At 35.6% G+C, this 25698-nt stretch overlaps 1 protein-coding gene across 1 annotated transcript in view; it reads left to right on the forward strand.

Annotated features, from left to right (window-relative positions):
• The window catches only part of GRIA2 (glutamate ionotropic receptor AMPA type subunit 2), a 182884-nt gene that overhangs the window by 106874 nt on the left and 50312 nt on the right, over positions 1-25698 (forward strand). The window contains exons 7-9 of the mRNA XM_027866825.1: positions 21330-21497; positions 21758-21862; positions 22621-22731. Coding sequence (XP_027722626.1) covers positions 21330-21497; positions 21758-21862; positions 22621-22731 — 384 coding nt within the window. The remainder of the gene's footprint in view (positions 1-21329; positions 21498-21757; positions 21863-22620; positions 22732-25698) is intronic.

Below are 25698 nucleotides of genomic sequence, written 5' to 3' on the forward strand. Positions count from 1 at the left end.
ATCGCTGCTTCTCTACATTCATCTTTAGATATTAGCACTTCTACAGATGGTTAAGCATGCTTCTGACAACTCAAATAGACATTGGCTTTTTTTCTTGCCTATGAGATGGGAAACATCCTGCTAGAGTACAAGGAAGAGGCTTGACTGCTACTTCAGTTTTGTAGCATTTCTTAATCTGCCCACATGAATATTGCTGCACAAGTCTTGGATGGAGAGCACATAAGTGCATTCATTTCCAAATGAAAGCAACTTGTTCCTTCCAAACCTTCTATTAATCATTCTGGAGCCTCACACTGCTGCTTGGTGTGAAAGTGATCAAAGCAAAATAGTTACTTAAAAAAAAAAACTCCCAGAAGCCAAATCATTATTGATGTTCTCAATGCATGGAAATGAAAAAAAAATGGAATATGAGACTAGAAATCTGTAATCAATGCATTGAGTGAACTCTAATGCCAAGGCATAACATAGTTTAAAACAAAACACAAGAGACCTGTCAATAGCCTTGACCTGACAACATCCAAGTGCCCTGTGGCCTTTCCTTGAATCTCCTTCCGATGGATCTTCTCTCTCATTGCTGTGTCCTTTTCACTCATTTGGCTTGGAGAGAGCTGCTATCTAGCAGAGAAGGTTCAAAGGTCTTCTGGTCTAGTAGAAAAAGCACAGGAGTAGGATTTGAGAGGCCTGGCTTCTTGTTGTAGCTATATCATGAATGACCTATGAGACTATGGGCAACTTCCTCTGGTCCCAACTTTCTCATATGAAAGTGAAGGGGCTTAATCTGAGTGGTCTCTTAATTATTTTCCTATTATAACATTCTGTGATTATTTACCAGGATTTTTGTAAAGTCTTTGAAACTCTTAGTTTTAAAGCTTTTAAAGGTAGATGGGAATCTTCAGTTGAGTTTTGGGTTCAGATAGCAGCAGAGAGAACTCTAATTGAGGGTAAAGAACTAGGTTGTCTGAGCATGGATGAGTGGGATTCTCCTGTATAGAGTAACATTTTTCATAAGGGAGGCCTGCAATCACACTAATTGTTGAAAAAGAGCAATATTTCCAGAGTCCTAGATGTCAATGCATATAAATTGCTCTACCTTTATAGGCAGAGGAGAAAATGATCACACCAAGGAATTGCAGAATTCTTTATGTATGAGCAATATTCATCAAGTATAGTTTGACATACTAAGTCTGCCATACTGCCATACTAAGCCAAGGCAACAAGTAAGACCAAGCCTGCTTCTGAGGCATTGAATCATTGATGAGTCATGATCCTTGACATTATCTAGCAATATAATGCAAGTGAAATAATAAGAGACAAGAATAATGGCAAACATGGTGGATATTGAGTTAGTAATTTATTATTTCTGTTCATTTTCACATGTGTCTAATTCCCTGTGACTCCATTTGGAGTTTTCTTGGCAAAGATACTGGAGTGGTTTGCCATTTCTTACTCCAGCTCATTTTATAGATGAGAAAACTGAGGCAAACAGGTTTAAGTAACTTGCTAGGGTCTCACAGCTAGTGTCCGAGGCTAGATTTGAACTCAGACTTTCCCGACTCCAGGCCCAGCACTTTATCCACTGTGCCAGCTAGCTGTCCTGACTGAGTAATATCTGAATTCAAATCTTGCCTCATGCTTATTATATATGTGACTATGGATTAGTAATTAAATCTCTCTGAACCTTAGGCAATAACATTAGATGATATTATAAATGAGTTGTGATCATCCAGGCAGTACGGTATCCATGCTTCCCAACTCTCAGTTGAATCCACTTTACTAGCCCCTAAATTTTAGTAGAAACTGGTATTATGTTGTAGCACAATGAATCAACTAAAATACATTTTAAAGTTGTTATCCAAAGTTTTATGGTTGAATCTACCTTAGCACTATCGAGTCAATAAAATGCTTATTTATTGCTTTAAAGTATAACTTAGTGACCTGAAGGAGGTTCTTCTAAATTTTTCTAAATTAAACAGTTTCATTCAGTGAATAGGAAGTTGATTGCTAGAACATCAGTGCTGAGTAATAAATTTCTATATGGAATAGAAGTATCTAGCTGTTATACTGTATACAGTGTTGGAGTCAGGAAGACCTGGATTCCATTCTTACTTAAGATACTTTCTAAGATTCTGGCCCTTTGCAAGTTGCTTAATTGTTCTCAGTCTCAGTTTTCTCATCTCTAAGATGGAGAATGAACACTCACCTCATAGCATTGCCAGGGGATCAAATATATGCTAATATATAAAGTGATTTGCAAACTTTAAAGTACTTTACAGGGTATCTTGAAAGTCTTAGTGCAGTTTTAAGCTTTAATACCTTATGATTTGTACTTTATTAAAAAAAAATAACATTTATATAGGATGTCCTAAAAGTCTATACAAGTATCTTATGGCCCTTGGTTGGGTCTTAGTGTGCTGAGATTTTTGGAGTACCCTATAAGAACACAAGTTACTATTTTTTAAGACATGCAAATCATATGTGCAACAGAATTAAATGCATGAATTTTTTATCAATTAAATTTTTATTAATCTGGAGATTTTGTATTAGACTACTTCCAGAAATCATTATGGATCATATGAAATAATTATGGAAAAGGAAAGATGGTAACTTGTTGGGTTTTGAAAACCTGCAAGTGAGGCAATATCCCCAATTGCCCAGTGCAATTATGGCTCTGTGAAAGACATAAACATGTTTAATACTGAATTGTAATTTTTAAAGATCATTAACTAATTATTATAGATATTTAGATCCCTATATTCGGTTATGGCTTAATAGGAAAAGTATAGGATTGAACTTAGAACCTGAATTTTAATACTGGTTTAATTACTGTGCGACCTTGGGAATGTCTTTTCTGAGTTTCCATTTCCTCATCTGAAGTAGATATAATATTGTTTCCAAAACTATAATAGTCGTCTGCTGTCATATGAACACTCAGTCTCAGCTGAAGCATTTTGTAACACATTAGCAAGAACTGGGCCTAACTCTCCCAATAATTCTTGAGAAGATTAAATGTGAAAATACTTTGAGAAGTAAATTATGACACAGAAATAATGATATTAAAATGATTATTATCATTATTGCTATTATTATGAAATCTATATTAAGGTGTTGGCAGAGCTTCTACACTGTCTAGCTATCTAAGAAAAGCAAGGAGTGTTTCCCTTGATGACATGAAATGTGATGGACATAATTCGACATGACACACCATTCTACCAATATATAGACTGTAAAATTAAAGTAGACATTTTTCTTTCTCTAAAAAAAAAATGCAGAGAGGCAGTTTATAGAAAAAAATGATTTGCACTGGTTGAAAAGTGATTCATTACCATTGGTATTTTTTATATGAACTCTTATGGGATCTTTAAAAATAACTTCCTTGCAAGTTATGATTTTATCCCTTTGAACTCCTCATGCGATGTATCCAATCTTACTGTATCATCTACTCCTCCTTTGTGTTACAAAATGCTAGCTCTTTCATGGTGCTGGCATATTGCTACACGCCCTGATACTAAAGTTTCTGAGTTAGTGTCTCCAGAGAGTTTATTGCGAGTTTCTGAAAGCTGTTACTTCTTTCAGTTCTGTAATTAATAGGGTAGTAAGTCTGTATATTAACTAGGACTTGAGAGGTTTAAATGGTTTTGAAGTTGTTCTACTTGTCAGAGAGAGTAGCTTATGCAGTGGAAAAATTGGGTTCAAGGAGTCCTCAACTTAAAGAATTTTTAATATTCAAAATATGTCTCTGTAAATCTATTCTTCTGGATACCTAGAACTAAAGATTGTGCATAGAACCAATACATACAAACATCCAAGTACAAATTTAAAAACTGAATAATCTATATTCATACAAATCTATATAAGCCATCTGTATTTACACAAATTCAGTATTTTAAATGATTTGTGATCATGTACTCTATCTAACCATCCAGTTTGTAATCCTCTACAACTTTATTAATGATTTTGTGAGTGGTTGCTGCCAAAAGCATTCAGTACCTATTGGACAACTTTCTGATAATGAACTTTTCATTTAAACCAGGTTGGTTCTCAGATAGCCGGTTGTCCTTAGACTATACTCAAAGTTTCCTTGCTTAAAAGGACCTATCAGAACTTACTCTCTACTGGCAAAAGCTTCAAGGACTCATGGTCACCTTGAGGTGGCCAAATGGATGAAAAATCAGAATTCTGGTGTAAGAATGAAATATACAAACTGGATCAAGCTCTAAACAACATTCTATTGGAGAATGTAAGCTGTTAGTCTCTGCCGGGATGCTATTGCTATGCCTTGTCCTGGCACAGAGAGACCCTGGGTTCCTGAAGACTTTATCACCAATTCATGCAGCTTCTATATGTCTGGGAAGGCTTTGAGTACAGTCTATTGTCCCAGGACTAGTCTACTTAAGTTTAGAGAAGGTCATTTCCAGGCTGGATGCAGTGTAATGTATTTTTATACCATAAAACTCTTGAAGAGAATCTATTAAATTATAGAGGGAACATGGTCTTCATACATGCTTGAAGTATTCAAGTAAATTCCTAGAAGGAAGTTCTCCCTTTGTATCTTCAGGACCTAAAATAGGACCTTATACATAGAAACAGTTTAGTAAATATTTATTCGATTAAACTGACATACAACTTGGACCTTGATTTTAATCTTGGCTCTGCAGTTACTTGTTGTGTAACCTTAAGCAAGTCATTCAGTTTCCAAAGTATCAAATCAAGGGTTTGTACTATTTCCTGCTAGCTCCAACACTCCAGGCTTCCATGATCCTGTGATTTTAGATACTCACAAAGAGTTGGTGTCCATTTAAGAATCTTCCATACTGCTGAGTCTTTCCGTGTCACCTTCATTACCTCATTAGTTAAATAAAGGTTGCATCTGCTTATAGGTAGAAGATAGTACATTTCCAAAGGCAAGGATCACCTTGTGTGGTAACCTAGGCACAAGCTACAAACCCTCTTCCCCCTCCATATACACCTTTCTCTAAGACAGGACCTAGGCACAGTCCTGTCATCTAATTATACTATCCTAGGAGTGGGGAAGGAGACACTCTCTATCCCCTCCCCATAATTAGTAACAAACCAAATAAAAGGCAAGTTGCTTTACCTTCCTAAGCCTTAGTTTCTTCATTTATAAAATGAGAAGGTTAGACTAGATGGTCATTAAAGTACCTTTCAGCTCTAGGTCCATTGTTTGCTCCTATGATCCTAGGAAAGGTAGGGTTACATGTAGTCTCTGATGATTTTGGAAATTTTAAATTGGGAAAAATAATAGAGATGATGCCTTGAATTTAGATAATGTTGATATCTCAAATTCTTTAAAATAAACTATTAAAATTCTGCAAAAAGGCACAGTCAGTAAACAAGTACTTATAAAGTGCTTGCCATGTGCCAAGTACATGGCAGATAGAGGACCACTTGATATTAGGAAAATCTGATTTCAAGGCTGTCATGTATAGACTGCAGGACCATGGTCATGACATCTAACCTCTAAGTGCCCCAACAAAATCTTTAAGGCTATAAGTTAGAGACAGATATTAATCCTGAATAATTAGAAGCAGTTTCCATACTGGGAGTTCCCCATATTAATGACTCCTTACATGTGGTTTAAGATAGGCAAATATATGTGTATGTAAGTATATGTATATACAGATACATATATTCGTGTTATATATACTCACATATATAATACCACATATATAATGCAATGCATATCTCTATATATTCAGATCTATCTGCTTCTATGTATCTATCTATCTATTTACCAGTATCTATCAAGGGGCCATCTTATTTAACTTATTTAACATTTAACTTATGGTTAAAAAGACCTGTATTCATACTTGCTCTTGAGGTTTACCACCTATGTGACCTTAGGCTGCAAATGGCCTACATAACCTCTCAGTGCCACTGGAGATTTCCCAGAATGTATACAGCCAGTTGTGAAATTCTCAAAGTGAAGAAATCATAGCTCCATCATATATACTCCATTACCCTGGAATAGCTAAATCCTTTAATCAAGTCATCCAATCTAGATAATTTTTAGGCAAAACTAGATTGTGTGTGCCCCTTCCTCTACCCTACTGCCCAACTGGGCATCTTGGTACCAGTTCTTCCTTCAAGATGGATTTCCAAAAACCTCTATTTCACTTCTGATATGGAGGAATAGACAAAGAAGTTGGATTTGGTTCATTGTCAACAGATTTTTTTCTAATGACTGTAAGATGTGATATCCATCATGTTGCTTACAAAGGAAGTTGAGATTTAATGAAGATTTTATGCTTTCATGCAGTGAAGTTTCAAAGCGCATATGTTCAATATGCTTTACAGTAAATTAAAGGTGACCTTATCCCTGACAGAGCTTTTTCAGAAAGTGGACCACATTTGAATTTTAAATGAAGTCAACCTGAATAACTTTAAATATATATTTTTTCAAACATAAGTTGTTCAGCTAGCTAAGCCTTCATAGTTTGCAATAGTTCCAAGTTATTTGTGCTAAATTCATCTACATTGGTGCTGTTATTATTATTATTATTTTAGATTATTCCTTGGTCATTTGCAATAAGCCTTGTGTGAACAGCTTTTCTGAAAGGGTATTCTGGAAATCCACTGTCTCCTCTCACCCCCAAACACCAATTTCATCATCTCTTGTCCTCTGGAAATATTTTTTAAAAAACAGCCATTGTTATAATACTATACAAACCTCTCTAGAGAAATAGGATTCAATTTGTAACGAGAAACATGATTTTATTAGCATTTAATTCAGTCTTGCAAATACTTGAACTTCATTTCAAGGATCCATCTTTTTCTTCAGTATGCATAATTATTTTACCGAAATAAATAGTACACTCCCTCCCACTCCCAGCCCCCATGCCTTATTTGACTGAATTTTATTACTTATTGTGACTGGGAAAATTTTTTTTAAAAAATCTATGTTAATGAGACTTTTTGAATTAGTTATGCTACTGTCCTTAGAAGACATGCATAATCATGTGTAGTATTTTGCCAGGTTGATAGGATATGCCAGTTGCATTCTGCTGGGTTAGCTTTTAAGAATCCATGTTGGCTCCCATTTTAGAATAGGACTTTAGCAGAGAAATCTTCTAAATAAATATGTAAAACTTTCCAGTACACAAAACTTTCCTAGTGGCATACTTCCTCAATTGAATAATAATATTAATAATGATAGCCAATATTTATATGGTTCTTTAAAGTTTGCTTTATTATTTGTTATACATTATTATAATATATTATTCATTTATTATTATCTCATCTTAGCAAAATAAATTAAAATACTCAATTAGAAAATTTATCCTGAGCAATTTGGCTAAGTGGCATTAGCCAGTCTAGGGAGTAGTGGCTTATTTTACATTTTTTCATCTTTTAGGCTTGGCACAGATATAAGAAAGAAAAAATGGACAAGTTAATCTATGTATTGGTTAAATGTTCACCATCCAATTAGCTATAGCTTCTCCATAGTGTTTAAAATCATGGGTTTTGATTGTTTAGATTGAACACTCATAGGGAAGAAAATGTTTCATAATAATTTCTGTACAAGACTCAGTACAGTACTGCATATAATTGAGTATTCAGTAAATGTGCTCTCTTAATGATGTGAATTTAAAAGAGAAATATCAATCAGAGGCAGAAGCAACCCAAGATGGAAAATTTGCCACAGGCATAGGAATTTAGAGGGCTCAGACATCACTTTCACTCACCAAAGAAGAGGCCTAAGCAGAGCTGTAATAGGGAGAGCCTGGTAACAAGATGGGCATAGAGGTCAAGAAACAAGGACAACATTTGTGCCATGGTTCAAACTCTGGAGCTGCCTGATGATATCTCCTGAGCAAGATGGGAAAAGAGGGCAGAATTTATAGCAGAGGGATCCAACTCTAGCCTGGCCTAAGATTAAGGAAGGAGATCCAGTTTGGAATAGCCTTGGTGAGCTGGTCTTCTCAGGTCCAACTGTTATCCAGAGATTCTAAGTGATAGGAGGGAGAAGGTTGATGGTGGTTATGGATTTATAAGCCCTCTGTGGTTACCACCCCTAAGAACAAGACCCCTGTTTTCTCTGGAGGAAGCTACTGGACAGACTGCCCTGACTTAGATAATTCAGCTCAGAGTGCACCTAGAGGAAATCAAAAGACTCCCTTTCTGCTACATATCCTAGACCTATCAAGAGTCCTGGACTTAGTGACATAGAGAGTCTGGCTCTATCTCAGAAGACTATATTTCAGCAATCAATTGAGCTGAAAGAACCATGAAATGATAATTAGGAGATGTGGGTTCTACTGCCTTGACTACTTTTATTGTTGTCAAAGTTCACTGTTAGGTCTAATGGGGCTTCACAGAAAAAGGAGTCTAGTCAGCATTTTCTTTTGGATTGGACCTGTGATTTCATTGGTGTAGGAATTTCTCTGTGAAGAAACACTGCAGACTATCTCCTCTGCAATTTATAATCTGAGAGAGTTGCTTGGGGCAATGAGAAGCTAAAAAAACTTGACAAGAATCTCACAGCTAGTACATGTCAAAAGTGGGACCAGAATCCAGGTCTTCAAGGCCACCTTTCTATCCATTATTACAGCACACTGCTTTTTTTTTTTTGGTAATTTCTTTTTCTTTCTTTCTTTCTTTCTTTCTTTCTTTCTTTCTTTCTTTCTTTCTTTCTTTCTTTCTTTCTTCCTTCCTTCCTTCCTTCCTTTTTTCCTTCCTTTCTTACTCCCTTTTTTTTTGAAATTCAAAAAAGAAAAGAACAATAACTATATGGTTTAACTAGAAACACTCAAGTGGAAACCTTGTGGAAGGTTTCACAAATAAAATAGATTAGGATAACTAGGATAACTACACTGGGTCTGGGGCTGACACTTCCAGATTTGGAAATTAAGGCAATTCACATCTTCTTCCACTCAAACATTTTCTAATGGGGTCAAAGTTTTGTAAACCTTGAAAGGTTATAGAAGTTTTAAGCCCCAGAGACTGGACAGAGAGTGAAGGGAAGGGGATATAATGACGGAGATTACAGGGTTGCTCAGGCAGAGTGATCTCCAGCTGTTGGCAGAATAATTTTGTGAGAAGTTGCTCCCAGAACTTGGCACATGGTGACACCCAGCTCTTCCTTTGACTTCTGAATCCATCTTGGTTCCATGTAGCAGGTCATCTCAAAAGGTACAGTTTTAGAGCAGCTCATAGATAACACGTGTTATAGGTAGATTTAGGTTCCATTTGACTCCACTTCAACTTTACCTAGATTTCAGAAATCTTTGGATGAGCATGTAAAATATAATGATAATAATAATAATGATGATAATCATGTTGATGATGACGAAGGAGAAGTTCATGATAATAATGTTACTTTCCCCTCTCTGAAGCCTCATTTTCTTCCTCTATAAGATAAAGTTGAAGTAGATGATCCCTTTGGTCTCCTTATTCTCAATTATTCTTTTTGAGGGACCATATTATTTTCTTTTTTTTTTAAGGCAATTGGGGTTAAGTGACTTGCCCAGGGTCACACAGCTAGTAAGTGTCAAGTGTTTGGTCTGAGTCTGGATTTGAACTCAGGTCCTCCTGACTTCAGGGCCAGTGCTCTATCCACTGTACCACCTAGCTGCCCCTGACCATACTACTTTCAAACCCTCTTTTATTCCACTCAGGAATTAGTACACTTGTGCATGTAAATATATATCTATACACACACACACACACACACACATATATAAAATTCACATATGTATGTATATATAGGAATATGTATACATATAATTATGCAAATTATATAATTATGGCTCTGACCAAAATAATATCCACATTGGTTATTCCAAGATTCCCACTTTATACATTTCCCAAAGAGTTATTAAACTGCCTATACCCTTTGACTCAGCAATACTACTACTACGTCTGTTTCTAAAGATGATTAAAGAAAAAGGAAGATAAACTATATATTCTGAAATATTTATAGCAACTCTCTTTGTTGTGGCAAAGAACTGGAAATTGTGGGGATGCCCATCAATTGGGGAATGGCTGAACAAATTGTGGTAGGATACTACTGTGATATAAGAAACAATCAGCTTTATGATCTTAGAAAAACACAGATAGACCACAAAGGACCTATGAAGCAATATACTATCTGCATCCAGAGAAAGAACTGATAAAACAAGGTATATGTGAAAGAAATGTTTGAGAACCTTTTCTTTTTACATCAGTCCCTTCCCCTCCCCCAATTCAGAAGTGGCATCATTGTGATTGGTTGCCAACAGTTTACCTTGATAGAGACAGTGCAGCAGTGCACATAGTGGATGAAATGCTGGACTTATTTTCATAAAGAACTCTTTTTTGTCTTTGTGTCTTAAAGTGCCTACAGTAGTGCTCAGCACATGGAAGGCATTTAATAAATATTTGAGTTAAAAAAAATTCTTACCTCAGCTTAAATTCTCAAAACTCAGCTTAAATCCCACCTTCTATAGGAGGCCTTCCTTTCCTCTAATACTGAGTGTTCTAGTTTTAGTGCAGTGTTTAGCTTTAGACTCCATGCTTTCTGTATAAGTTATTTTAGCTCTTTGGGGTTCACCCAACTCTGATGCTGCCTTCTAAGTTAGTGACAGATTGAAATCTGTATCAGTGAGAGAACTTCTTACACCTACCCACCAATACAGATCCTTGAAGTAATTTTATTTGTAGATTTTCCCCCCTTTTCTCTCTGTACTATGTTGTGAGAGTTGCACTCCACCTTTCCTTATACTCTATGGTTGGCAAGGCACTCATTGGCTCCTGACATCAGTGATTATAACCACAAGTTGCAGAATAAACTGGTTGATGATTATTGGACATGTAAACATGTTTACAATTGGTGTTCAGTATGATTTTTGAAAAATAAGGCATGATAAATATGCCTTTAGGAGTGAATAAATAGCACACTTGGAAAATGGACCATAAAAATGCTTTAGCAGATTTCTCCTTCTTGTGTTAAGTTATAATGTGAATGCAATATAGCATAGCAAAAGCATAATGTCCCCTACTGGAATATAAATGCCCAAATTCAGCAGAGAGATTTTATAGAACATAAACACCCAAGCAATGTGAAGGCTTGTTTTCCTCTCTTTCAAAGAAAGAACTAGCTGGGTTGTGATGACGTTCCATTCCAATTGATTTATGTCTGGTTTAGAGAATGGCAAAATAAAACTGAAATATCTAATTACTCAATCCAAAAAAGTGAACATATTGAGTTACAAAAAGTAATGAGCCACATATGTAGACTGTAAAGCAAAGTAACTAGATAGCACGTAGTGTTTCCTTCCTTTCAGCCCTGATCTGTGTTTTTTATGATTGTGACTTTAATTCAAATGGATGATAGTTTTGATACTTGATTAGTTTCTAGCATTTTTAGGAGGGAGAGATGGATGTCTGAGGGACCTTTTTTCTAAATATACATAATGCTCTTAGCTATGGGGATGGTGAGGAGGATGGAGAGGAAGAAGATGGTGACTGCTGTGTGGCTTTCATGGGTGTTGCTTATTGCAAATATAACTATTTCATTTCTTTTAAAAATGTGTAGTTAGCAATAATTCACAGAAGTCTTTGACATTGACAAGGACCAAATAAAGGGTTTTGGTAATGCAAGGAATTTTATGTAATTAAAACTTTAGATATTAAGTATTAACTTAATGGATTGAAATTGGCACAGTTTTCCCCTTTCATTCCTTCAAGTTTTTTTTTTTTAATTAAGCCCTATTTTTCAAGATCCCTATAAAATTCAGTATCTATGCCAATATTTTGTGACATTATGCCGGATACTGTGCAACCAAACACAATAGATTACCTCCCCTCTGGGAAAGTAGAAACAAAAACTTACTTGAAATAAAAGTTAAATGGTTTGCCCAGTATCAAAGAACTGAGTAAATGCCAGGATTTGAACAATTATTTTTTATTGTTTATTAAAATACTCATAGTTCAATTTATTTTAATAAATACTTATTAAACATTCATAGCTAGGTACTATGTGAGATGAAAAAACAAATATGACATAATCCTTCATCCTATGCCACAGGGAGCTTAAAATCCATCATGAGAAATCACACACACACACATACACACACACACAAACACACACATACACACACACACACACATATCCACTCATACTACAAAATAAAATAAGTGCAAGAAAAAAAGTCTAAAAAAGAAAGCAATTAGGTAAAATTTTCTTTGATAAGGAATCCAAAAAAGATGGATTAAATTACATAAGTAAAAATGTGATAGGAATAAGTGTAAAGTCCTAAATTTTTGCATAAGATGGAAAAACATACACAGACAATAATATATAAAAAAGTAAATGAGGGGGTTATTAGGTTGCAAATTCAATATAAATTAGTAGTAAGACATGACATTAAAAGGTAACATGATTTTCAGAAGAATGCATCCAGAAAGATGGAGGAAACAGAGAAACAGCCAGGTATAGTATATAAGGCACTGCAATGGGAATCAGAAAGACTGGTTCCATTTTGACCTCTGACACCAAATAGTTGTGTTACCTTAGCCAAGTCACTTAAACCTTGGTGCCTTCATTTCTTCATCCATAAAAAAATGAGAGGGCTGGATTCAATGGACTCTAAGGTTTCTTTGTGCTTTAAATCTATGACCTTATGATAGTCCATTTGAATCCAATCCTGGTTAGACTACACCTAGAATGTTATGTTTCCTCCTGGCCCCACATTTTAGATGAAAAGATGGTAAGCTGGAGTAGAGCCAGAGGAGGTTGAGATCTTACCATAGTAGAAGGAGTTGAAGGAACTGGGTATGATGTGGTCTAGAGGTTAGGGGTCCTGGAATCCCAAAATCATGACACCCGGGTCTGTCCTGTCTGAAAGAATTCTACCCAAGCCTTCTTGCAGCCAAAAATAAGGTTTATTGAAGATTTATCATATTAGCTAGACTCTTAAGGAATCTGAGCATCTATGGGCTATTGGCTAGATTCTAAGAATCAGAGCATCTTAATGGAGACAAGATGGACCTTATGTACAGAAAGACTGTAGGAGGGATCTAGGAGTGGCCAAGTAGTTTGGGGTGATGGGAGGAAGGGCCTAAGGAGATCTGGATGGGGGTGGCTAGTAAGCTGGTGTGAACAGAACTCCTGGGACCTGGACCTCATTGCCAAAGAAGAATAAAGCCTAGCTAGGATTAAGGGTGGGAAATGGCAGGGGGGTGGCCATAGGGAGGTAAAACAATGGAGGGGAGATTGGGTGCAGCCACAATGAAAGGCCAGTTGATGGGATTATAGCCTCAGGGGAACACCAGAGATTTGGCCATGTGGTTTTTGGCCAGGGTTTTTCCTTTCTGGGGCCCATATTCCAACCCCATCAGGGCTGTTTAGTACAAAGGTAAGAAATCAGAGAGGATATAGGCATAGATGGGATAAAGAAAGGTAAAATCAAAGATATGGATGTGGGAAAGCAAGTGGCATAAAATAGGCAAAGTTGTTAACTTACAATCTTAGCTCCTGTGATAAGCTTCACAAAAGATATAACAGGTAAATAACATGAAGAATATTCTGAAGTCAAATCGTTTTAAATAATATTTTATTCTCCAATTCCTTGTTAAAACAAATTTTAACATTTTTAAAAAAGTTTTGAATTGCAAAATCTACCCCCTCCCTCCTTCTCTTCCCTCACCCCTCCCTGAGATGGTGAGCAATCCAGTATAGGTTATACATGTGAAATTGTGTAAAAAAAAAATCCTTATTATTTACTGAGATCAAAATTTTAAGAGATTTCATTGAAGAATAGAGTGGAAAAATGAACACAAGGTTATCATTGTAGCAAGGTAGGACTAGGGCAGAGTAGAGTTCATCTTGGGAGTGGCCATGGGGAGGGAAAAGCTGGATAGATAGAAGTAGATTTTAATTATTCTTGCTAGCAAGTGTGTTATACTCAATACCATCTAAACTTGGTGCCTTGGGACAAAGCCTCAGATCCCCCTGCCCTAGTTAGAGCTCTGCAAAAAGTTAGGTTGGGTCAGATTGAGTGACGTTTATTGAGAGTATTGAAGCCACATGGGATTTAAAAAATCCAGTAAGATTAAAAAGAAGGAACAAAGACAGCTGAATAGTCACACTGTACCCTGCAACACAATTCTCTTGCTAGGTTTTATGACAAGTTGTGCAATATATTTGAGAATTTATTGTCTATCAACCTACAAAGTAGATGAAGATCTGTGTTGTAAGGCTTTACATTAAGCTCTTTTGTAAGAATCATGAATGGAGACAGAAAGCATTAATTTTAAATATAAGACTAAAGTACTTGATCCGTCCTATTTCCTGTAGCACCTTAAAAGAGCTGTGTTATGTTTGGAGATTCTGGAGACTGAGGTCCCTCTTCACAGACTGTATTAAAATGGTGTCTGGGCAAGTAGATCAAACAAAGGTATTAATTTCAATTGAGTACAAGCATAGAAATGTTTTCTATAGTCTTCACCAAAATGTTTTTCTGGAAATGAACAATTTAATTGTAAGAAAATGTCCACAATCTACACTTGTTCATTTCTCATGAAAACCAAGATGTACTATAACTGTTACTTTAATGTTCGGTAATGAATCAATGAGAGAATTCAAGTAAAGAGCTAAAGAAGGTTCATTTTTGATAGGCAACTGTTGCTGGGGAGATGCAGCTGGGAGATGAAATTAGTTGGGGCCATGCTGAGGAGTAACTTACCTATGGTACAGGAAAACCCATGGATAAGTCCAGTGCATGCTGGCTTTACTTTCATCACATCATGAGTGGATTTTATGTGAGCCACTTATAAATGGGTAAGGTCTCATGGAGGGAGGTAGTAGGAGTTCAGAATTTCCAACCTATGTCCTTAACAGTGCAACAAATAACCTTCACTTTCCAAGAGAAGACAGAGGGGAAACTTATAGGAATGGTGGATTAGGGGTGGGAAACATGGAGGCAGTCATTTCCTGTGGTCCTGAGACATGGAGAACTATGACAAGAATTCAGCCAAGGATGACAAAATGACTAACAAGAGGTCTGGGGGGAACATACCCCTCTACATTTTGACACCCTGAAGAAGTTATAGTCATGAAAGAGAGAAATAGGGAAAACCGAAGTTAAAGCAGTAACATAAACTTAGAAATTTTGCAAGCTCTATTCCAAGAAAAAGCGAAACAAAAACATTTAATTAAGCTGCTGTCTAGAGTAGATTCCCATAATTTTAAGAACACTCATTTAATTTTAAGAAACTATGTATTATTGAGGCAGCTAGGTGGCACAGTGGATAGAACACTGGCCCTGGAGTCAGGAGGACCTGAGTTCATATCCGACCCCAGACACATAACACTCACTAGCTGTGTGACTCTGGGCAAGTCCCTTAACTCCAATTGCCTCACCCCACCAAAAAAATGTATTATTGTTATTCTTAGGTGCTATTTTAAATGTGTTTAACTGACAGGGGAAAAATCTTTTGGGTAAATATTTCATCTTCCAAATATGTGAATATGTTTACCTATTTCAAATGAAATGAGAAAAAAGCTATTAACTTTATTATTTTGTAGCCCTTTGATCATACATAATTAGATTCAGTAAGATTTTTCAGAATATGTCTTTAATATTTTTCATCCTCAATTACTGTGATGGAACTAGAAAATATCAAATTAAAAGTAAATATTAGATAATATTAAAAGGAAATCAGTTTCTCAGAAATGTGAGTGTGTATTTATATGTGTGTATACACACACACACACACACACACATATGATTCATTACTGGAGTGACTCCAATGTCCCTTTTAAAGCAGGGCTCCTTAACCCTTTCCTTTGTCCTAAGTTCCCTTGGCAGTTTAGTGAAACCTCCGAATCACTTCTCAGAATAAAGTTTTCAAGTGCATGAAAAAATACTTAAGATTACAAAGGAAAAAAAAATTATGTTGTAATACAGTTAAAAATGTTTTTTGACAAATGATCGTGGACCCCTGGTTATGAACCTCATTTTAAGAATATAATGTCCCAAGAAACTTTTATGGACGTCAAATGATTCCTCCTTTAGTTTTCAAACAAGTGTTAGAACAATGAATACCTGTCTTTAGTCCTTGCATTTATCCAAATTAGTCAGGTCATTTCCATTGCACAATCAAGTGAAATTCACAAGGTCAAGCAAGGCTCACTGGAAGAGTGCAAAGGACTTTTATAAAATGATGTCCTTTCCATAAGCTGCCCCAGGGGTAAAATAAACTAGTTGTTCTATTTCATTTTTTTGGTAAGATTATCTTATTTTTTGTACATTTCTCCAGTATCCAAAGAAATCTTTCTGAATCAGCAATGCCCTCCTTTCCATTTTGTGAAGCTAGTCAGCAGTCAGACAACTGTATTTGATATTTTAAGCACATCAAAATCATTTACTTTGTCCTAACAAAAATATTTTTTGTAAAAATTGCTATTATGCATAAACTTGTTCCAAACCAAATGGAAATTTAAGTGAATCCGAAAGTCAATAAATAATTAAAAGAAACCATTAAAATATCTAGTGTAAGTTCACAAAGAAAATTACTTTGGTGATCATTGTTCAATGTTACATATTAAGAACTCAGTTTCCTCTTCTGTGAAAAGAAGGATTTGAACTAGTTGAACACCAACATTTATTTCTGCTCTGTATTTATGATCCTGTGATAGAGATTACTTGTATCCAGTTATTTATTTTACTTCTTTGTTATAATTCTCTTCTCCTCTCCCCTCCCCACTTCTACTTTCCCTTCTCCTCTCCTTTGATTAAAGCTAAAGCCATCATCAAGGAGGTCATTTCTCTTCATCATTTGTCTTAAGTTAGCTCTAGTTAAAAGCTAAATCTTGAACCTTTTAGCAGAAATCTCATCCTTGACTCAAATTGATGAAATCAAAATTAGCTAAGAAATATGGTTGGCTTATTTTATTCTTTGAGATAGTAAGAGAAGAAAATTTCACAGCATTTTCTAGTAGTTTGTTTCTTTACCTACTGAATAAATGGATTCAGCATTTCCTATTGCTACATATTCCAACCTCTGCAGAATATTGCTTGATCACTTTGAGTTAAGACTGAAGAACACTATTTTTAATGGTGATAATCAAAAGAAAAGGGCACCTGGACACCAGGTTGCCCCATTTCAGTATTTCACACTTAGATGCTATTGTAGCTTTAAACTACAAGTTCCTGAGTAAGGAAAACGGACACATTCATCCTTTGTGGACGCCCACTTCACCATCTGCTTTCCTAAATCTAACATAATTTGGTGCTTGAACATTAATTTATTTTTTTTCTAGAAGCTTTTTTAATTTGGCCAGCTTTCCTGGTGCTTAAGGTTTTAGTAAAAATATAATCAGGAGTGTGACAGGTTTGCTAATAAATCTTTTCAAAAATTGCTTAAGAATTATATACTTGTCATAGCTAATTAGGGCAAACATTAAAAACAAAACTCTTTTTTCAGCATTGCTGTCATAAAAAATGAGTTTAACTTTCATATTTGTGTAAATTATTCATGTACATATCTTCAGTTTCTACTCTGTTCTTCAGTCCTGGATAACTGATTGCCTGTTGGACATTTCAAACTAGATGTCCTAGAGCAGGGATGGGAAACTTGCAGACTCCAAGTCACATGTGCCCTTCTAAGTCCTTGGGTTTGGCCTTTAGACTGAGTCCAAGTTTTATGGAACAAACCTTAGAATGAGCCAAGTGTGGTGGCTGTTAAAGTACTTATATAATCTGAACCTGAAAACAGGACTGGTTTTTCATGTCAGAGTTTCCACACGTAATGCTGCTTATGTGGCATTGAACAAGCCACTCAGTGTTCCTGGGCTTTGGTGTAGATGGCCTCTCTCAGGTCCTTTGGATGGATAGACTGTTCCTTGGAGGTCCTTCTAAATCTACAATATCAGTTTCTAATTATAATGGCCAGTCACTATCTTTTTTAACATAAAATTCATGAATAAGATAATAAATATCAATCTGAAATGATACCCTAGGACTATAGGAACAAAAGTTGGTCATGTCAAAGAAAAGCATCTAGTTAATGATATAAACAGGAGCTGTGATTATGACTAAATATTTTTGGGTCCAGTTTTAAGATTCTTTCCCCTTGTAAGGGAAGGGACAGAATCCATCTGGTTTAGTCGTTCTTAATCTTTTTTTTTTAATGTTGTGGACCCCTTTTTGCAGCCTGTTCAAACCTGTGGACTTCTGTTTAAAATAATATTTTTAAATGCATAAAATAAAATACATATGATTATAAAGGAAATAGATTATAAAATAGATTATACTGTGGTATAGTTAGTAGTGGTGGTAGTAGTAATAGTAGTAATAGTAACAGTAATAGTAATAGTAGGAGGAGTAGTAGTAGCAGCAGCCACAGTGGCAATAGTAGTAAGCTCATGGATCCCAAGTTAAGAGCCCCTCATCTAGTACAAACCTTTGCTTTATTTGGATTCATAAGTTGGGAAAAAAAAGACCTGGATTTGGAGATTTATAGGAAGTTGGTACTCAGGAAAATAGTACAAACGAGAGTACAAACAATAGTACAAACCGTGGAGCAGCAAGTAGGAAAACAAACAAACAAATATATACACACAATATGGAAATATAGATACATAGAAGTTTGTCCCCAGAGATGCATGAAACAAGGGAGATGGGCAGCGAGGTGGTATAGTGGATAGAGCATTGGCCCTGAAGTCAGGAGGACCTGAGTTCAAATCCAGCCTCAGACCAAACACGTGACCTTTACTAGCTGTGTGACCCTTGGCAAGTCACTTAACCCCAATTGCCTAAAAAAAAAGAAAAAGAAAAGAAAGAAAGAAAGAAAGAAGATGGTCTTGCATCAGGGAGATATGCATAAAGTTTGGGTTAAGGTAGAAAAGTTTATATATTAAAAATCGTTTTGGTAGAGAATAGATAATCAATGCCATATGTGGAATGTGGCATTCCAAATTAGACTCAGATGTGGTGGAGAAGTTTTCAGGGTCACTTATGGATGCCAGGCTTGGGTAGTGAGAGTTTCCCAATTAGAATCAAAAACTAGATGAGGGTTTGAGTTGGCTATCTGAGGCAGAAGCAGAAGGGTGACTCAGATTGCTTCAGTTGGCCAAGAATTATATCCACTCAGAAGTGGAAATATTAACTGTTTCATACAGAGTTAACTAACAGTAGAAAAGTACAAAAACTATCTTTGCTTATATGCTTTATGGGCACTGGGACCACTTAGCCTATGTGATTCCTGTCATATCAGAGTTCTGTCTATAACTATAATATCAAACAACATAAAAAATACAATTATCATACCCCTCATTTTACAGATGAAGAAACTGAGGATCAGGGATCTTAAATGTACTGTTCAAGATCACATAGCTGATAAATAGAATAAGTGGAATATAAAACCCAGAGCTCTTTCCACTATTCCATGCTGTTTCTCTATGAATATGAATTAATATAGTGTTAAGCTAATGATAGGAGGGAATAATCCCCTTGTGTGTCTATTCATATCATATCCACATTGCTAAGTTTAATATTGGGTAGTGTCTTTAAAAAAAAAAAACTGATAAATTTTCCAGACTTCATTTCTGAGTAGGTGAAATTTCTCTTTGATACCAGCCTATCTCCCTCTTCCAATTTATAATATTCCTCTCACAGGTGCCCAGTGCTTTTACAGTACTCTCTGGAGGCCATCTTCCCCAGGATTCTTAAAAATCTCAAAATGAGCTCTTATATCTATTTCTGCCTATCGTCCATCAAAACCTACATTCTTTAATCTGATCTCACCCAAGTATTAGAAAGCTATCTGATTAAAAGGATTCATAAGAAGGTGAATGAAGGTGAATTATTTAACCCCCACAAGAGAATTTTTTACTTTGTAAGAAATTGCTGAAAACAAATAGATCTTAGATTGCATTTAAAGAACAAGGAAGTGAAGAATTTCAGGTCTTGTGGGATATCCTATCTATCTATTATCTGTTATTTTTCTATCTAGTCATCTATTTTCTATCTATTATCTATGTCATCTATTTGTTATTGTCTTCTATGCATTCCTCAAAACACAGCATATTAGTGATTAGCTCACTCTATCATCACACAACTCTCAACTCCAACTCTTCCAGAATTAGAGCAAAGAATTAGACTATTAAGGGAAACAAAGGAAATAAACGGTATATAGTCCCCCCACCCACCTGAGCAAGTGGTAGATCTTGAATCACTCCTACCCAAATCAGTAACTAGAATGTTTTGTTATAGATTTTGAATTTGATAGCATTTCTAGCTGTGTGTGATTAAAAAAAAGTAGTGGAAAGAGCCCTTTGGATTTGGAGAAAGAACATTTGGTTTGGAATCCTGGCTGTGCCACTTTTTACTTGTGTGAATGTAATTTTCCTCATTTGTAAAAAGGAGGCAAAGGGATTATATGGAATAGAGGTAAGATCCCTGGAATGAAAGTCAGAGGATCCTGGCTCTACTACTTAGGATCATAGACCTCAAGTTGGAAGAGATTTCTGAGACCCTCTGGTTCAACTGTCTCATTTTACAGATGAGAAAAAGGAGGCTGCATGTGGTTAAGTGACTTGTCCAAAAGACAGAACACATAAGAGACAAGATTCAAACCTAGGTGTTCTGATTCCAGAATAATTGATCTCTCCATTACTACATGTGTGACCTTGGACATATCAATTATCCTCCTTAGGGGTCAATTTCTTCAACTGTAAAGTGGGGAGCAGGGGTTGGACTAAGTGGTGTAATGACAAGAGTTTTGATTTAGGAGTCAGAAGATCTGGGTTCAAATATGAATTCTCTTATTTGATACTTGATTGACTTTGGGCAAGTTATTCCCATTATCTTGGTCTCAGTTTCCTTATATGTTAAATGAAGATATTGGACTAGGTGACCTCTAAGATCCCTTTTATGATCAAATGATAAGATGTTGTCTAAGTTCCCTCTCAACTCTAAAATCCTATGTCTTCACTAAGTTTGCGTTGGCAGGAAACATGGCATAGTGGACTAAAGTCTGCACTTAAGATCCAAAAGACTTACATTCAAATCCTTCCACACTACCTTTGTGACCAAGGGCAAGTCACAACTTCTCTCATTCTCCTTTTTCTATTGTGTAAAATAAGGGAGTTGAATTAAATGTTTCTATAGTCCCTTTTAGCTTTCAATCTCCAATCTTGCTAAATATACAGGTTGCCTCTTTGAGTTCTCACTCTATGATTCTGTGAAATACAACAGCTGTTTCTGGCTTGCTGGGATTTTATATTTTATATAGTTCATTTTTTGTAGATAAAACCTACCCCATGAAAGCACAGAAATTCTCAATGACCTCCCATGTCCTAATGGAATGCATTTACCTCTTTTCAGTATACTTCTGCTCTGACTTATGATGCTGTCCAGGTGATGACTGAAGCTTTCCGTAATCTGCGTAAGCAAAGGATTGAAATCTCCAGACGAGGAAATGCTGGAGACTGTCTTGCAAACCCTGCTGTTCCCTGGGGACAAGGAGTAGAGATAGAAAGGGCACTAAAACAGGTGAGATTAATATGACAATGAATGAAGATGTGCAAGAATATTGTTCCCCAGAATTTCTTCTGCATGTTGGACTTCTATCACATGCTTTTTTTTCCCCGAGCAGGGAGCTGTATCTTACCTATGGAAAGGAGAGTTCAAAAGTGAAGGAAAAGCTTTGAAATATTTTTTTTCTTTACCTGGGAATACATAAACAGTAATCAGGGAACATTATGTGTGTGAGGCAAAATTATATGTGTTCCTTTTCCTTTTACCTCATGTAGGTTCAAGTGGAAGGTCTTTCAGGAAACATAAAGTTTGACCAGAATGGAAAAAGAATAAATTACACAATTAACATCATGGAGCTCAAAACTAATGGGCCTCGGAAGGTAAATTACTTAGTGCCTTTAAAGGCTGTCTTCTGCTATGTGATATGGGAAGGTAGGTGATTCAGAACCAAGAGGTTTCAGATATGTATATTTGCAAAGATTTTAATAGTCTTTTAATATATAATGCGCACATTTTAATAGTCTTCAAAAGTACAGAGATATTTTCAATGTTTATTCCCAAACATAAGCCCAGCAACTCCTGGTAAGTACTGTAAACCTCTAATTTACTTTTTAAGAAGTGCAAATTGAATTGTGATACTTTTCTATTCAGACCAAGACTGCAAAGAAATTAAATATGAGACAAAAAAAGTAATGATCATGTCCTGACTACTAATTTCTGGGTATTGAATGTTATTTCAAAGAGCAATCGATGTAAGCAAACATCCAAATACTGCATTTCTTAGTCTCTATGTCCACTGTATAGATGAAAATATAATTTTTTCTAAATTTTTATTTATATTTCCAGATGCTCCCCCTCCAAAAAATATGCTTGAGTATTTCTGCATATGTATGTGTGTGAAAATAAGATGAACAACACAACTCTATAAAAATCTATGACCACATGTTATTCTCTTCATTTTTGTTTCCTCTCCATTTCTATTAGGGTTATGTGTATAAAGAATGCATTTCTGCATTCACAAAGCTGTAGTTAATATCTGAAAAGGTTAAGTGTAGGAAGACTGAGTTGAATGTACTGAAATGCTTTGCTATCAGAAAGGTCATTCATCAGTATGCTTACCTCCTGCAACCTTTTTCAGATTGGATATTGGAGTGAAATGGACAAAATGGTGGTGACACTTACTGAAATCCCTTCAGGGAATGACACCTCTGGATTAGAGAATAAGACTGTTGTTGTCACCACAATCTTGGTAATTATTTGCATCCTTTATTTGACATTGTGGTTGTTTGGTTTTCCCTTTCCTTTGTGGGTAGAACATTCGTTGCTTATACTTCTATTATTTAGCTCTTGTTAACAATAATAAATATGACATAATCATCATCATCAACACCAAAAACAATTATCAAATTCTTTTTGTGTGCAAAGCATTATACTTGATGCTGAGAAGGCAAAAGTATCCCTCTGCAGTTGGACATCGCTGCCCTTTAGAAGCTTGTAACCTACTTGGGAAGAAAAGGTAGCTGCATGTGAAAAAAAATCAGAGACAATCAAAATGTATATGATCAAGTGACCTAGGATCCCCTCACAAATATTATATACATACACACATACATACATATACATATACATACATATACACACATATATTAACAACAGCTTTTGTTTATCCAGCCCTTTGCAATTTTGTATATTTGTATATTTAATGCTCATAAAAACATGATAGATGGTAGTGTGATTATTAATATGCCTGTTTTATAGATTTAGAAAATTGGATAGTCATGCAGTTAATAATAGTGGAGTCTTCTGACTCCAAATGTAGCGCTTTTCACCTTTTACTTTGTACAGTAGAAATAAGAGATGGAAGACATGACAGCCAACATGACATAGTGAATTGGGTTTGTTGTTATTATTTCATCTTACCACAATCTTCATGACCCCATTTAAGATTTCTTGGCAAAGATACTGGAATTTCCTTTGCTAGCTCATTGTACAGATGAGGAAACTGAGGCAAACAAGGTTAAGTGACTTGCCTAGGGTCACACAGCTAGGAAGTGTCTGAGGCCACATTTGAACTCAAGTCTTCTTGACTCCAGGAAGACTCTGGTTCAGATTCTATGTTTGACATCAATTAATCACTCTGGGCTTTGATTTTCTTATCAGCAAAACGAGAGGATGGAACACCATTCAAAGTTCCTTCCAGTTCTCAATTTGTGATCCTAGAACATTTCTTTTGGCTGGAACTATTATGCAAGATGTGAAATTTGACTGGCCTTTTTTGCTCAAGAATACAGATAGCTGGATGCAGATATTGGCTTTTCTGGAGAACCCTCTCATTTTCTGCTTTTATAATAATTATGTAGCCTAACAGAATCCTTGATTTCTTTATTTATTAAAAGAACCTAATTTCTCACTATATTATGCTATATATTTCCAGGGAGTGATATATTTAGTCCACACTCTACAGCCCAGAGTGAACTGGGAATTAACCTTATCTTTTGTTCCTTTTTGGAAAACTAATAAGTGTTCCTGATGTCCAATAAGGACAATATTTCTTTCTATTTTCAGCAAATGTCCCTATTACCATTTTTTTTAAGTGATGGGTGTTCTAATAGCCTTTAGTCTATTTCTGCTATACAACAAAACCAATTTCCTTCAGATATCGAGCAAAATAATTATTAACTCTGTTTTTTTTTTGTCTCTGTCATAACATTAAGCACTTCACTATTTCTTTTTTGATAAAAGTTAAAAATGGGACAAAAATTAAATCATTTTACAAATCCATCGCTTGGGGCCTCTTTTCGTGGCTGAATAAAGGGCTTGGGGGGAAGAAAGCAAAAGACAGGGTTTTATTTGGCATCAGGTTCAACTGAACCATATCATAGCTATGACAATAACAACTATAATGGGTAGGTAATGTTTGTATCATGTTTTAAGTGATAGAGAGTGCCACTCATTTGATCTATGGTAAGCGCTTAATAAATGCTTGTGGACTGATTTCATTCAAACAACACCTTCTCAACAAATTCTAGCATAATATTGAGCTCAGGAGTGAACGGACACTCAAACACAGCAATAAATGACAGTAAAGCATGTTAAAGTGAATTTTATCTATGTGCACTTGTATCAGCATAAAACGACAGAATGTTCCCTAGATTATGGGAGCAGGAGAGGGCATCCCTTAAAACTAATAGAACATAGGTTGGAGATGAATAATTCTCTACACATGGGTAAGCAGTATGCTATAGTAGACAGAATACTGAATTTAGAATCAGGAAAACCTGAGTTCTGATTCTGTATTATGATTAGTAGCTATGTGATCATGGGCAAGTCATTTAACCTCTATGAATTTTAGTTTCATCATCAGTAAATAACAATGATATTTGTAAATTCTCCTACACAGGGTTGTTGTTGAGCCCAAATGAGATTTTGTACGTAAAGCCCTTTTCTGTAAGGCTTTAAAGGTTAAATGAAGGCTTTAAAAGGTTAGAGGTTAAATGAATGACTACTATGATGATGATGGTTGTGAAATTGTTCAGTCTAAAAATATAAATAAGGGGCACCTAGGTGGTGCAGTGGATAGAGCACTGGACCTGGATTCAGGAGGACCTGTGTTCAAATCTGGCCTCAGACACATAACACTTACTATCTGTGTGACCCTGGGAAAGTCACTTAACCCTATTGCCTAACCAAAAAAAAACAAAAACAAAAACAAATAAAAATATGAATAAGATAATAAAAGACTTAGCCAAGTTAATGGATAGGGAATCCTTGTAACATTATTAAAAAAAAATTTAGAAATTAGGTTGCTTAAACTTTTGGGCTAATATGAAGTAACTGTACTGTCCCTGCAGAAGTCTCAAGGCTGTTACAGTAATAGGAAGACAGTAGTATTGGACTGAACATAGGTCTGACTCAATATAGCATTTCTTGTTTTGTTCTTAAATACTTATTCTTATACTAAAGCAACTCACTTTATTTCTCTTTTCATTACTTTATTTATCTGTAAATTGATCAGATTGGATTAGAGGATTTTTAACAGTCTTTATACCTTCAACATTTTATAATTTTAAATGGAGGAGCAGAAGCTTTTATTGTTTTCCACTTCACCTACTGACCTTTATTTATTGATGATGATGTGGATTAATTCTGGCTCATATGTTATTCTTTTCCTAAGAGAAGAATCAGGGATTGGATGAAAACATGGGGAAAAAGAAAA

This window comes from Vombatus ursinus, unplaced genomic scaffold, assembly GCF_900497805.2.
Source record: "Vombatus ursinus unplaced genomic scaffold, bare-nosed wombat genome assembly UNPS02014784.1, whole genome shotgun sequence".
Lineage (NCBI taxonomy): Eukaryota > Metazoa > Chordata > Mammalia > Diprotodontia > Vombatidae > Vombatus > Vombatus ursinus.